The 15,482-nt window shown below is 41.7% G+C and overlaps 1 protein-coding gene across 3 annotated transcripts in view; it reads right to left on the bottom strand.

The window, feature by feature from the left end:
* Positions 1–15,482, bottom strand: part of CACNA2D2 (calcium voltage-gated channel auxiliary subunit alpha2delta 2) — an 815,448-nt gene that overhangs the window by 265,588 nt on the left and 534,378 nt on the right. For all 3 annotated transcript variants that reach the window (XM_042451084.1, XM_042451085.1, XM_042451086.1), the window contains one exon: positions 7,278–7,322. In XM_042451084.1, the coding sequence (XP_042307018.1) occupies positions 7,278–7,322 (45 nt within the window). The remainder of the gene's footprint in view (positions 1–7,277; positions 7,323–15,482) is intronic.

The following is a 15,482-nucleotide window of genomic DNA, read 5'->3' as shown; positions in this document are numbered from 1 at the left end:
GTGGAATGAGGCCAACTTAATACAGCTGGCGATCTGGCCCAGAGAATTTTGGCCCCATTATGTCTTAAAATACTATCCTCCAACTGTAAATATAATAATAAGCTCAGAAGCTTGGAAAAATCATTGTAATTTTCTCCCTTTCTGCTGCTGGAATCTGAATAGAGAAATGTTAGTTCATTTGAACACTTCTCTGTGAATAAACATTGGGAGCTTTTCCTCTTGGAAAAGTGAGTAAGGGGGGGGGGGAACACTTTTCATTTTTAAAATAAATATTGCATATCTTGGGCAGTGGTGTCTCAGGCCATGGTGTCTCCTGGTGTGGGGTGTGAGGCTACCACAAGGAGGCATGCCCCACCCCTTCTTGTAGTGGCTTGGTTTTCTGCAGGAAAATCAAGCCATGGCAAGGAGCTGGGCTGGCTGTGTGCATCTCCCTGTCTCTCCTTGCTGCAGCCCAGTTCTCCCCTGAGGAAAACCGAACTGTGGCAAGGAGGGGCAGGATTGTGTGTGTGTGTGTGCTTGATCCAGCTCCTTGTTGCGGTTCACCCCCCTGCCCCCTTGATGTTGCTAAGTTTTCTTCAGGGGAGAACTGGGCCGTGGCAAAGTGGGGCAGGGCATGTGCACTCGTTGAGCCCAGCTCCTTATCATGGCCCAGTTCTCCTGAACCAAACTGAATCGTGACAAGGAGCCAGGCCAAGCATGTGCACCCTGTCCCTTCTTGCTGTGGAGGAGTGGGGGGCATGTGCATGCATACTTGGCCCTGCTCCTTGCTGCAGCCTGGTTCTCCCAAGTAAAAGCAAGCCATGGCAAGGAGGGGGGCTGACTGGGTCTCACCCCCCTCTGGAGTGTCACCCAGTATGGTTCACACCCTCCACACACAAACCCAGTGACACTACTGGTCTTGGGTGTCCATGTGCAAATAATCCTGCTTCCCCAATATCACTCTCTCTCTCTCTCTCTCTCTCTCACACACACACACACAAGCACACATACACACACACACACACACACACATATATATATATATACGCCCTACCATCAGAGTTACAGTGGAAAGACTACATGTGGAATGAATAGAAATCTCATTTTTATTTCTCTTCGCATTTATATTTGGCACAAGCTTCTTGAATAAAGTCACAGTTTTACTGAATAGGCATTGTCTGTCTGACTAACTTCATTTGAGAGAGATCATGCTCAATTTAAAATTTTAAAATGGAAGTTAAGAAAAATAGAGGATCTGTAGGGGTTTTTTTTCTATTTAGTCCCAGCGAACACAATTCAATATCTTTTTAATTTCATCATCATAATCTTTTCTTTATTTGTTGGAATAAAATTAGCCGGAATATCACGGAGAAACGTAATAGGCTTAATAGAGTCTGAGGGAAAGAGAATACTACATACATTTTCAATGGGAGAAGAACAATAATTTTTACTAAAACCCAACAATAAGTAATGCAAATGTGTAATAATTTCAGGTGCCATCTGCACCAAGTAGAAAATGGTCTGCTTTGGTCTATTGCCAGCTCTGGAAACTCATTTGCTGTCTGTTCCCAGTTCCTTATATTACGGAGTTCATGGATTGTCAGAAAGCTGATTAATTTTTAAACATTTACAGTCCATCCTCTTCCATTCATAAGAGCTACCACACTCTACAGAAAACAAAGCTAATGAAGTGGAAGTTAGTAGACACTGTGGACCTGCCAGTGATAGCTCCCTGAGGAAGGTCATCATTGAGGTCTCATTCTCATTCTGAACTATATCCTCTTTGCTGGCAATGACTAGTTTTTCCTTGTGCAGTTGAGGACTTCAACTTTGTCTGAACTTGCTACTGGCGGTGCCTTCAGTAGCTTCCTGCTATTTAAAAACAAGGCTACTCTATATGATTTACCCATGACCTAAATGAAACACAAGATCCCTGGCTGCATCCACAGTGCAGAACACCAATTTAACTACCATGGCTCAATGCTATGAAATTCTGGGGGTTGTAGTTTTGTGAGACATTTAGCCTTCTCTGTCAGAGAGCTCTGATACCACAATAAATTAGGGAATCCACAGGCACCACAGAGCCAGTCACAAATTCTGACAGTGTTGTGTTAAAGAATTATGAAGTATATTGGGCACAGCCATTGGCTGTGTCTAGGTGAGTGCTTCAAATTCCTAATTTGTTTCGTCCATTTTAAATACTTCTTAGTATGAATGTTTTGGGGAGATAAGGGGAAGAAAGAGGATCACAGGAAAATTTCCTCCTACATAGTATCTTACAGTGACTTGCTCCATGGATGGAGTCATGTGTTTCCATGTGTCTGGAGGATTTTCTGTGTGTTTCTAAGGCAAAAATTGTGTTGAATTCTTTTTAAATGGGGGTGGGTGGGTGGATTTTGAGGAATTGTTAGGGGCATCAGGAGCTGTAAAAGCAGGGTGCATGGTCTGCATGTGGCCCATGGGCTGCACTCTGCCCACCCCTAATTTAGGCAGCAGTGATTTACTGGTGTGTTTCTGCATGTATACTGATAGCTGGAGGTATACTAATAGATAGTAGCTCTCATCCAGAGAAAGAGACCTGGTCTGCATCTGCACTGCAGAAATAATGCAGTTTGACACTGCTTTAACTGCCATGCTCAATGCTATGGAATCCTTGGATTTGTAGTTTTTTTGTAGCAACAGAGCTCTCTAATACAGAAGGCTAAATATCTCACAAAACTACAAATTCCAGATTACCACAGCATTGAGGCATGGAGGTTAAAGCAGCATCAAACTACATTGTTTCTGCAGTGCAGATGCAACCTTAAACTCCTGCTACTGGGAAATCCACAATAGTAGCAGTTGGCATGAAAGGTGTGAAGGTGGGATTTCTGCTAAACCCATATAAAGGAGCCAGGTAATCTCCAGGAAAGATTAAGGAGGCATAGCTTGGTTCTCCTGTTGAAGGGTGATATGTTCTGTGGTGGCTTCCATATAAGCAGAGTATTGAATCTGCTCCAGCTTTTTGTTTGGCCTTTAAAGCTCTCTGAGGGGCTGAGACCTTTCCCCAAATAAGTTCAGCATCTCATATGGCACCTTTAAAATTCAGAGTACAATCTTGTGTGCCCAAATGGCATTGGCTCATACAGTGCAAAGCTGTATGTAAGTGACAGCATAAGGTGCTTCTAAGCAGCTGTCACTAGAAATAATTGTGGGTACTACAGACTGAAGCCCAGGCATTCGAAAAGCAATATGCAAACAGGAGATGATATCACCATTGTCCAAAAGTTGCAATATTTTTTAAAATAAAAAACTACAGTACAATATCGTAACATATAAACACACAATACAAAATATATAATACAGAAAGAATGTGACAACAAGTATAATTTAGAACTGCAGCCCCTGTAAAATACATAAAAGGAATTACTGCCCTATATAACACTATAACCTGTATTTCGTTAGGTCTAGTGTTATCATGAAAAGTAATTCTAATAATCCATAATCAAACTGTATATATTTTGGGGTATGATGTGAAACTGTTTTAGCCAAGAATGGAAGTCAGGAGATGCAGAATGTATCGTAGTCATCAATTTGGATCTTCTCAGGGTGATTAATAGGAGGGCCCAGAACCATAGAGTTGGAAGAAACCACAAGGGCCATCCAGTCCACCCTCCTGCCATGAATGTAATGAACTTCACAGATGAAAGCTGATTTCAAGAAAAAACAGAGAGGTGGTCTCTCCCAGATAGCTGACAGGTGAGACTGGCAAGGGAAAATCTAGACTCTCCCCCACACCTAGGCCAATGCTTGCTGGGAAATACATAAGACTTGCTGCTCTGCATTCACTTGGGAAAGGGTGGCAGACAGTTAAGTTGTGTATACAAATACAAGCTGCAACTCACATAAGGGTGGAGCGTATATAAACTGAAACACCAGCAATTCTATAAAAGGAGGTTGGCCGCAATGATATCAGTAATTCTGGCTGATCTTAAAAATCCATTTACTATTGAGCCAATCAATTGCAAACCATGTTTCGTTAAGAACTCTTGCATGTTTACCCTTTATAGCAGGGGTAGGCAATCTTTTTGAGCCGGGGGCCGGGTTGCTGTCCCTCAGACAACTGGGGGGCCAAAGTCAAAAAATAAATAATTAAATAATTTTTTAAAAAATTAAACATATAAATAAACCAGGACAAATGTAGGACAAAATTTTCAAATGGAAGACACTTTTTTTTTAAAATGGAGGACACATGAAAAAATTTGCTGATTTTTTAAAAAAATGTTAATATAAATGCATGTTTCTGAAGCTTCTATAGACAATTGCCCCCCCAAAGGCCCCGGCGGCAATCGGTGGCAGGACCGGGCTGGGGCCAGTCCCAAGGCCTCGCCAGGCCGCATCTGGCCCGCGGGCCGCAGGTTGCCTACCCCTGCTTTATATCATGAACAATTCTAAACAGTGAGGGAACAGGCTTGCCAGGGATAGAGATTTACCATCTTGCTCTTATATCATGCACCCATCTGAATGTACAACCCCGCACCAAGAGGATGGGGGAGGAGGGAGTGCCTGCCTGGCATACCATGACTTTTGGGTTCAAGGCCAAAGACATTGGCTGGGGAACTCAAGCAAGACTGAAAACAAATGAGAAAAAATTGATAATGAAGAAAGTAGACGAGGACAGAGCAGACGTGATGAGGTTATTCTTAATGGAAACAGAGTGTTTGCCTTAGAATAGGCTATTAGATTGCTTTGTGCAGATGAGCTTGCATAAGATGAATGCCAGGAATGGGAGGAAACACGAGTAAGAGAATTTGCAGGTCAAACTGTGAGTCCTGTAGCATGAAGACCAAGATAGAAGACAATCTTATAATTTCTCACAAATTCCCCACCAGCATCTCCATGTTAAGTTCCTCACAGTCACCTCCACCCCCCCCCTCTCTCTCTCTGTGTGTGTGAGTGTGTGTGTGTGTGAGAAAGAGAGAGAGAGAGAGACCATTCTGATCAGGCATTTAAATACGTTAGTCTTAGTAATGACATTCCACTGTGTAACATCTTTTGTGAAATTTGTTGTTATTTTTAGTGTTGGGCTGCTCAGTTAGCTGATGACACATGGGCAGTCATCCTCCAAATGCAGACTGAACTTACACATCACTCAATCCTAGCGTTGTTCTCCTCCTAAGAAAACCAGCTGTCCATTCAAACTCCAAACAAGTCTATAGTTGCCAAACAGCACAGCAGAAGCAGGGGTCTTTCCCCCCCTACGTTGACTTCTGTTTACAACAGATACATTTCATGTATCTCTTTATGACATGGTGGTGTCTTTCCTTCTCTTTACTGCCTGGCCTTCCTGTTTTGGACTGAAGTTGGGCACTGGCTATTGTTCATGGCATGGAGGATAAAGAGGAAGCTATGCAAACATCCATTCCACTTCCCAAGCAATAACTGGGTAAAACAAAAGGCTCTTATATCATGCAGGATTCCCAGTCTCTCATGCTTTAATTAATAATGCTGTAATTCTTCCAGGTCAACAGCTTGGCAAATGTATCTTATTTTGGTTTTGACCTTATTAATCATTTGGGAGCATCCTTGAACATCCCTCCCCCCCTTCCAGCTTCATGTCCCTCTCAGAAGGACCCACAGCACTCCACACAATCTCTATGGCTAAGAAAAATGCATCCAGTTCTGGAGTGAGTTAAGCCAGTGGCTGATGCTTGGGAGCTGTTTTGAACAAGCTCCCTCCAACTATTCACATTACATGCAGTAACTAGCAAAGACCTATTTCCTTGGGGAATTGAAGCTCTCTGGTTTATACTTAACATGCTGATTGCCAGAATTACAGGATGGCTGTGCCGGGAGGAGGGTTGAGAATTAGATTCTGTCTCTAATTAGATGTTTGCTCTTCATTTGAATTTCAGATGCCAGCTTTAATTTTAGAAACTTTCTGGGGAAGCAAAGTGACTTTCTCTAGCAAAAGTTCACCTGGCTCCTTCAGGCTTTGTCTGATGGGCTGTCACAAAGTGAGCACAGAGTGGGGCCATCCACTGTTTCTTCTTGTCTAGGTCTAAGGGGCAAACCCCACCCCATGTTGGCTTTTGGAGTTATCATGCCAATAAAGATAGTCCTCCCAAACTGTGCAAACCTGTGGCTGCAACAGATCTTTTTGGTTTCAGTTTTTTCACAGCCAACATGACCTCTCCCTGAAAAGATTTTCCAAGACAACTGTGCCTTGCTTGACACAGATCTGTCTCTTCTGGAAGTAAATTCCTGCCGGGATAATCAGACAAGAGAGGGAGTATGAGACAATCAAACATCTAATTACGAAGATGTGGCAGTGCAATCATCAGGATACCAAATATAAACTTGTAAATCCTCCAGCACTCAAGGTAGCAAGGTAATAGAAATCTGCTATATCCGACCTGCAGTTAGTGAAAAGAAAAGTCTTTGCTACCTTCTAAATTGATACCAAATTGCAGGAGTGGTGGGCCTATACTGGAGTGTTAACATATCTGGCTGGAAGTGTGAATAATGTGATTAAGCATTCCATTTCTAATTTTACAGCTTTATGGGTCAATGCTACGACATGTAAGAAAGAGTCACTTCATTCAATTTGATTTACTCCCAAGAACATGCACACAGGATCACAGCCTCAGTCCCACACTGTGAATCTAGCATTTTACTATAAGCAGTTGTTGCCATTATATGTGATATTTGCATAACAATGATATAAAAAGAGTGGAATTATCAGGAATCTATGTTTTTGCTTCAGTATCCAAATTAAATTTCCATTTTCTACCACACACATTTATTTCTCTATTGATATGACTGTTGCATTCCAAGCCTATATCTAGCTTGTTTCAATGTTTCTCATTATAATAGCTACATTCCTTACATGCTTCTTTATTTCTCACAAGACTTCAGTCAGATTTTAGTGGGTCTCAGGTGAACAAAGTTAACAAGAAGATGAATTTAGAACAGCCAAATAAAGCTGCCAAACCTTTCAGGAAATATAATCAACATACATAAATGCTTTCCTCTTTTGACACACACACATTCTCTACCAGCAAGACAGAACTGCCATTTTTTCTTAACACCTCCTATTATTTGAAATACCTTCTTGTTGAAAATGATTTATAAAAAGTTTAGAACTCTCCTCAAATATTCTACATTTATTATAACTCCAGCAGTTAGTTCCCTAAAGCATAAATTCTGCACTATAGAGCCAATCAAAACAGTGTGAGATTTGCATAAGAAGAACCGTTCTAAATGGTAGGAATCAGCATGCACAACACACAAGTGATGGACAAGTGGAAAGTACTTACATATTCTGTGTCAGCCTTGGAGTCATAGTATTCAATATTATCTTCCTGTAAAATGAAGGGAAAGTATGTGGTCAGTACAATATATGTCCATAGAGCACAAGAGGGAGTTTATTCCTCCACCTAATGATGTCAATCATTATAAAGTATTCAGAGGTCAAATTTATAGGAAAAGATATTCTGGTATTTCCAAGCCAGGTGCTAGAAGGTGAAGTCTGTTGAGAGGTAAATGAGTCACACCCAGGACAGGGACATAGCCAGGATTTTAGGGGGGGGGGCCCAAACAAAGGGCCCCCATTATACTGGGGCTTGGGGGGGGCGGCGCAGCAGCACACACCATCCTTTTTTCTAACGGAAGGGGGGGGTCCGGACCCCAAGAACCCCCCTCCCCTTGGCTACGTCCCTGCCCAGGAAAAGAATATGAAGCTGGAGCTAAATTCAATGACCCAGAATTTTAGAGCACAATTGAAGCAAACAACTGATGAAAAACTAAAAATATGCTTTTTCTATTATCTAAAAAACAGCAGTACTAATTCTGCCTTTCCCCAAAGAAGTCTGGAAATCAACAATAATTTCTGGCTTTTACAGAAAAATATTCTGGCAGTTAATGCAGAGATGAAAGGGGGAAAATATAGCAAGGGCCTTTTTTCCTGATCAGACAGCAACCTGACACAGAACAAACTTTTTCACTAGAGCTGGTAAAGAGAGTGAGTCCCTGTGAAGAGAGATCTGGTGTATCCTGATAAATTTTTCAGTAGCAGGACTAGTTAAAAACAAGAACAACACTTCTCCAAGTCTGAACTACAGTGATGACAATGATATTAATAATTCTCTTTTTTTCTAGGGCATGTTTCCTATGGATGGATGAATCTGTCTGTTCCTAGTCTGTGCCCCATTTGCTTGTTTTTACTCATAAATCTGTCCCATTCTTTTTCCACATTAATTCTTTTGACGTTCTTCTTCAAAATTCATGTTTCAATAGGCATTTTAATATGTATTCAAAAGCATACTTTCTCTCAAAATACATATTTAAATGCATTCTCTGATAATATTTAAATTGCCGACAACTGTGCCAGCATTGAGAGAACAGCAAAATGCTGTGGATAGCCATAGCCTGATCCATACATTAGGTGTGATGATTAGGACGTTTTGTAAAGGAATTTATGAAAACAGTATTCCTCAAGCATCCAGAATGTTGATGTACTTAGATCTAGACTAGACTGCAGAAGCTTCTTTGCTTGCCATTTGCTAACTGGTACATGTGAGAGCTGGACAATAAAGAAAGCAGACAGGGGGGAAAATCAACTCATTTGAGATGTGGTGCTGGCTCTGGTGCCACAACAAACAACAAATTCTGGGATTCCATAGGATGGAGCCATGGCATATAAAGTGGTGCCAAACTGCATTAATTCTTCAGGGTGGCAGCTATCATGAAAATCTTTAGGGCTGGCAATTTAGTGCACAGGAGCAAGCATGGTGTAGTGGTTTGAGCATTAGACTATGACTATGGAGACCAGGGTTTGAATCCCTGCTCAACCATGGAAACCCTCTGAGTGACCTTGGGCAAGTCACAAACTTTCATCCTCAGAAAACCGCACCTTAGGGTCACCATAAGTCAGAAATAATTTGAGAGCACACAACAACAACAAAATATAGCACACAGTGGGTTTTAGTCATTTGGTGAATCTAATTCAGCTAAACTGGTTTGCCCAGGTGTATCCTCAGAGAAAAAAAATGTAGCCAACTTTTTTCTTATCAATTATAGGACAAGTCACATGCTCCCTTATCAAGAGATTATGGCACGGTACATACCGCCAACAAGTGGCATACCAGTGCCGATTTTAGGGTTAGGGACCACGTGGCAATTGCATGGTCCCTAAGCCTAAAATGTCACCACAGCATTACAAAGGCAGTGCCCCGTGTACACAGGTATCGCCATTGTGATGTAAGTGACATGTGGTGTCCGCATGTCGCCGCACGTCGCTTACATAACAAGTGTGTCATTGGCCAAGAAAAACCCAAGGTAGGCTTGCTTTAAAGTCACAATACATCAGAAGTGAACTGAAGGCACACAACAACAACTAATTAAAAAATCTGAACCTGTGTTCTTTTTTTCTCTAAAGCATGAGCTGTAGATTGCACTGTGAAGAACACTAAACTCTTCCCTTGGTCATGATTTGTGAAGAAGAAGCAACCAGATTTTGTAGACATAGCATGAAGCTAGAACAGTGGTCCCCAAACTTTTCCAGGTTACCATTCCCTTTCCTCTTGGATGACAACCCTAGCCATTCCCCCATGCCTATTTCTTGATATTAGGTCTACTGTTTGTGCAGCAACCACCCAGCCAGTGGTGTCTACCTCAGCCAGACCCACTTGCCACTGCATCCTCTTCTGCCTCAGCCTCCCATGTGCAAATACAGCTGTGGTAACAACCAATGCCTGCTCCTCTATCTTGCCCATGCCAGCCTTACAGCAAAAGGAAGGCAAGATGGCTGGCTGCTCTGTTGCTGCTCCTAGAGTGACTGGGTACAAAAAAGTAATGACTGAGCTGTTAAGGAAAAAGCAACATGGGATATACAATGAAAGAAATAAAACATGTATGTGAGAGTCAGGGTGACTCAGCAGAAGCAATTAGAAGCTACACAGGTGTAAAAGGTAATATAATTAACAAGTCCTAAATGCCAAGGACAGAAATGCAAAGTGGATAATTGAACACACCTGAGAATTGTTAAAGTGGACAAGGCTGAGATGATGAAATCACTAATTATGGGATGAACCAAGAGAACCAATGAAAGTGGTTGTACACGCCCACTGGGTGGAAACAGACAAGAGTGGGTGGTATTTTCCAAGGACTATAATAATGGCTATGAATCCCAATGTATTTTGTGGGTAGTTGTGGAGTATTGGAGTTGTAGTGTGGAGTTGTGTTGAATAGTTTTGGAGCTGTATATAGTAGAATAAAGTAGATCTGTGATATAAGACTACTGAGTTGTCGGGTGTCTTGGGTGAAGATACAAGAGCCAGCTGGATCCTGAAGAAGGGTGAAGACTTCTGTGGAAGCAAGAGTGAGAAGGCTTGGAGAGTTTGTCAGGGTCTTCAGCCTATTCTCTGTAACTCTGCTGCTTTTGAGCAAAGCTTTATCCACTGGCCAAAACTGGTCAGCGCCAGTGCGTAACAAGGTGGTGAGTTCGAGCCAGAGGTGAAGAACTACAACTCCCATCATCCCTGACATGAGCAACTGGTTGAGCAGCGACTGAGAAACATCTCAGCCATGCTGGTCTTGTGGCATAGGCAGCTGCAAGTGATAGGTTTCTTGGTTTCTGCTTGACTGGCTCCTCAGCTGCTGCTCTCAAGTTGTCCAGGTGCAAAGGGAGAAGCTTCTCCTTGGTGAGGAAGGACTCTCAATCCTTTGCTGGGGCACAGAGAGGAACAGCTGGCTTCCCACTTTGAGAGAGGCAACAAATTGACCCCAGATACTTCTCTCACTCTCTCTCCCCAGAGCTGTACCTTGTGTCCCCCACAACACAAACATTTGTTTTTCTGCTACCTCTTCTCTCAGCCTGTCTGATGAAGGTAAGCAGGAGCAGCAATGCAGCTCCAACTTGCCAGCCAAATCCTAGCAAAAGTCACAAAGCTTAGGCAGGGTCAAAAATGTGAAAGTTCGCTGTTCCCAATGCTTCTCCTCTGCTGTCATATCTTTAACTCCTCATCCACACCACAGCCCTAATTGCCACTGGTTCCCCTCGTCTTTCTTGCATGCCAATACTTTGACTGAATGCTTCTCTTCTGCACCTTTTCCCCCCTCACTGTCCCCTGGATCTTTCACACACAGCCCTGGAGCATCCACCAGGCTGTGTGTGGAAAGATCCAGGGGACAGTGATAACACCTGCTTTGAGAATCAGTGTATTAAAATATGCAGTTCTGCCCTGAGCATGCATTGAGTAGTGCATTCATTCGAAGTGTCACCACAAAGCAGGATGTGTAACATCTCAGTGGAAGGTTACCATTACAAACAACTCAGCCATAGATGGAGGCACCCGACGGTTACATTTCCAGAGTTGTGCTGCTACTGGAAGGTCACACTGGAAATTCACAATACTCCCCTTGCCTGGATGCTTTGACTCTGAAGTATCTGAATCTATGGGAACAAGAAATATATTCTCATTTCTTGAAGGGGATATGTGCTAATGATGGAGGAGATCTGATATGCTAATAACCCGTTCTCCTACTCAGAACCACTAAACAGGCAATGAGAAATTAGGCAGTGATTTCCTAATTCCAGTGAAGAACTGAATGTCATTAATTTGAAGTATTTAGAAAGTATTTACATGGAAAGATCTATTTCAATTTCTCTTCCTGTATGGTCTGACATGCAGCAGCAAGCTGATAAAATTCATAAAGGGACAGGCAATTTGAGGAGAAGAAACACTGTCAAGACAGAACATTATGTTCTATCAAAAAGGGATAATGAAAGGCACCTACAAATTCTGCTCTGCATGCAGGAAAGGGAGCAGAAACACCAGAGCAACAGCAGGATTCTCCCCGCCCAAAGAGCATTCAGTGACACCACCATGGCATCTATGCAACACCACCAAGATGTTGGTCAAGGGCCCCAAAATGTTGTGACTGTTATTCTTTAACAAAATCCTTCCTCCTATTCATGAATATGCTATCAGTGAAGGTGGAAGCAGTACCTCTGACAACCATTAGATCTTCTGCAGGGTTTATACTACAGTTAAAGGAGGTCTCCAAAGTGCTGAATCTGTTTTGGACTGGAGCGCAGCATCCTCTAAATGTCAGTCTAAATTCAGTGTAGATTCACTACCCCACCAACACTGGAACTGCTAGCCTCCACTACATGCTTGTAGTTGTCGTGTGCCTTCAAGAAGTTTTTAATTTATGGTGACCACAAAACAAACCTGTCACACTACAGGCTCTTGACAAGATTTATTCTGAGATTCGTCATTGTCTTCCTCTGACAGAGTGTGACTTACCCATGGCTTCCAAGGCTGAGAAGAGAACCCTGGTCTCTCATAGTCCTAGTCCAAAACTCAAGCCACTACATCATGCTGGATCTCCACTGCATGCTATTCAGTCAAAAAATTGAATGGGAAAAGGCATGAAGGGTTCCAGAATAGGATTGAAATTCCCATTGTAGGCAAATAAATAAATAAATGTATTTTTAGAAAACAGAAGTGGTAACAAAACAGATGCCTTATCTAAAGCCTGGAAGTAATGAGTCATAAGTAATAAAGTTACTTTCAACTAATGATTTTGATGGTATTCAGTGTGTATTGAAGTTACATTTCAAAAACAACATAATAAGGTAGGGCAAAGCTACTGTACTGACGTAACAAGTAGCATTTTAGCTACTTTCAAATGTTACATTTCAAGAGCATTTTCAGAGGCATCTTCACAGGAACCTTTCAAAGTTTATGCCATTCTCTTATTAATCCCAAACATTCCCCTACTCAAATAAAGTAACAGAAAGTAGCAGAACAGAAATAAGCAGAACCCCAATAATGCACCAAGTTGCTTTTCCAGCATTTTAAAAGGAATACCAGTGGGTTACTTTCACCAGTACCATAATTTGGAAGGGGAGTTATTGATGAGGAGATCACATTGATTAAAAGCTAGATTGGCAATCTACAATCAGTAAATTTTTTGCAGTGGTAGGCCCAACCTTTGAAACTGTTTGCTTGGCTTATTTAGGTGGGAATAAAGATATATCTTGTAAAACAAGCTTTTTTATTTTGTAAATGAGATGGGAATTGATGACATTTTGGCTTGTCCTGCTACATGAGTTGGATTGTTGGATGTTTTATTATTCTAATTGCTTTGGTGTTTATATACCTTTAAACATGTAAAATAGTCCACTGCTTTGGTCATCTCTATGAAAAGCTGGAGCCAGCATATGGTTTGAGGATTGGAGTAGTATGACTCTGGAGACCATGATGTGAATCCTAGCTTGGCCATGTAAACCCTAGGGCAAATCACACTCTCTCAGCCTCCAAGGGTGGCAATGAAACCCCCCCTCTGAAGAAACATGTCAAGAAAACCCTATGATAGGGTTGCTTTAGATTTGGAGGCACACAACAAAAAGACAACAATTAAAATCTATATTTTAAATTATGTCGTAAAAAATTAAATCGACAAGGCCATGACCTCCTTAAAACTCTCCAAAAATACTCAGTGATTTACATTAGACTGTAAGTTTAATTTCCCTGTACATGTATATCTTAAGCTGTAAACTCTCCACCCCAGAGCTCTCTGTGCTTTTGTCAATATTACCATGTCTGTCATGCTGAGGAACTTCCACAATGAGCTGAGTCTTCTTTGGAGTTATCATGGAGACAAAGCCAGCTCAGCTAAAGCGATTTCTACTTCCTTCTCCAGACTGCTAAAAAACCTCAAGCCGACAAAAGTGCTTCAGCTTAAGGAGATCTGTGCCAATTACTTTAGCAGAGAGCAAGAAAATCATCAATGGGAAGATGTTTGCTAGCTGGATATAAAGGACTAGGCATAAGCTTATCTCTTACATTTGGTGGGAAACTTACCCTCCTTAACAGAGATTACCATATTTTCAGTCATGTCCCTCTCGTGGCAACTTCCAAATGCATTTGTCAAATCTATCTGTCATTTATAGCTTGAAAAGAAGATTTTTGGTATTTACATCAAAATGACCTCCTTAGTAAGGGTGGTAAGCTAGTCTATGGTAGATTGAACATGTGGGAGAGATTGAATTCAAGGCTAGAGGCGAATGAAAAGAACACAGAAAATGCAGATACTTGTGGTTTTAGAGGACTGAACGACATGTAACTCCACATCTCTTAAAATTTTAAAAATCATGACATACAAAACAACTATAGCACTAAGGGTATGGTTTAAATGATGATGATGATGATGATATGTTGCCATAGTAGTTGAAGTTGAATCATATGGACTGATAAGCTACATATTCAGACTGTCAATGAATCCTGGTGCATCCTGAAGTCACTTTGAGTACATAGCTAAAACACAAAGGGAAACAGGCACCCAATTACATTTTAGTTTAGTCTGGGGGTGGATACTTTACTGGCAGCCCATGTTTGAAGCAGATGGGGTATTTGACCCTTCCACTTTAAGGTGAGTAACTGCCCTCATGAACAGTAGATATGATTATATGTAATATGTAACCCAAGGGATTGTGTAGCAGTTTGAGTATTGGACTACAACTCTGGAGACCAGAGTTTGAATCCCTGATAAACCATGAAAGTCCACTAGGTGACTTTGGGCAAGTCACATACCCTCAGTCTCAGATGCAAAGGCGACCCTCTCTGAACAAATCTTGCCAAGAAAACCCATGATAGGTTTGCCTTAGGGTTGACTTAACTACAAAATGTCTTGAAGGAATACAACAACAAAATAACAACAAAGAAGAACCTAGGCTTCTGAAGCAAGTGGATGTACAGTGGGAATGTTTGCAAGATTTTATATCCTATTTTCCACCTCTAATCTCTGATATAGGATTTGCTGTAAATCATAGAGAGAAAAATGTGCCAGGCCCAGGGGCCAAATCACCTCTCTAGCTGTACTGGCATGTTGCCAGAAACACAGAAGTGACACTGCATTTTTGTTTGGGCCAATTTTTGGATGTTTTTGCATGATTTTTGGGTTGGGGTAATGTGGTGATGGGGGAAATTGCCATTTTTGTGTGTGGCTTTAAGACATTTAGTATGATTACTAAGTGGAAAAAAACCCACTTGTTTTCAAGGGTCAGGGCATTTGAAAGTATCCCTGCATCTCTGGAGGAGGTGCACAAAGGGGCTGCAGGATGCATGTCCTATTTATGCTATAATTACATGGGGGGCGGGGGCACAAAAGGCTGCTGGTTTATGGTATGTTGTTCTAGGTGGATCTTGTTCTTACCCAGCAAGGTACTTCTAATGTCTTTAGTCAAGAGCACATAAGAGCTACTTGAGATAATTTGTATGACTTAAGTGTTAAGACAGCCCGAATACTCTAGCTTTGTCAGTGTGACAATTTGCAGAAGGGCAACACTGTTACAGCATGTAATCATGTCATTCATAACATTAGGAGTCCATAGATTGCTCATCTTTCAGCATTAACCAGCAACGTCTTTCTGAAATATACATAAAGCAAACAGATCTGCTGACATCAGACACAATAAAGGAGGATTCAAAGGAGAGAATCCACCTCCCAGTGCA

This window comes from Sceloporus undulatus, chromosome 2, assembly GCF_019175285.1.
Source record: "Sceloporus undulatus isolate JIND9_A2432 ecotype Alabama chromosome 2, SceUnd_v1.1, whole genome shotgun sequence".
Classification (NCBI taxonomy): Eukaryota; Metazoa; Chordata; class Lepidosauria; order Squamata; family Phrynosomatidae; genus Sceloporus; species Sceloporus undulatus.
Note: the sequence above shows the minus strand (reverse complement) of the source record. Positions and strands in the feature narration are given on the sequence as shown.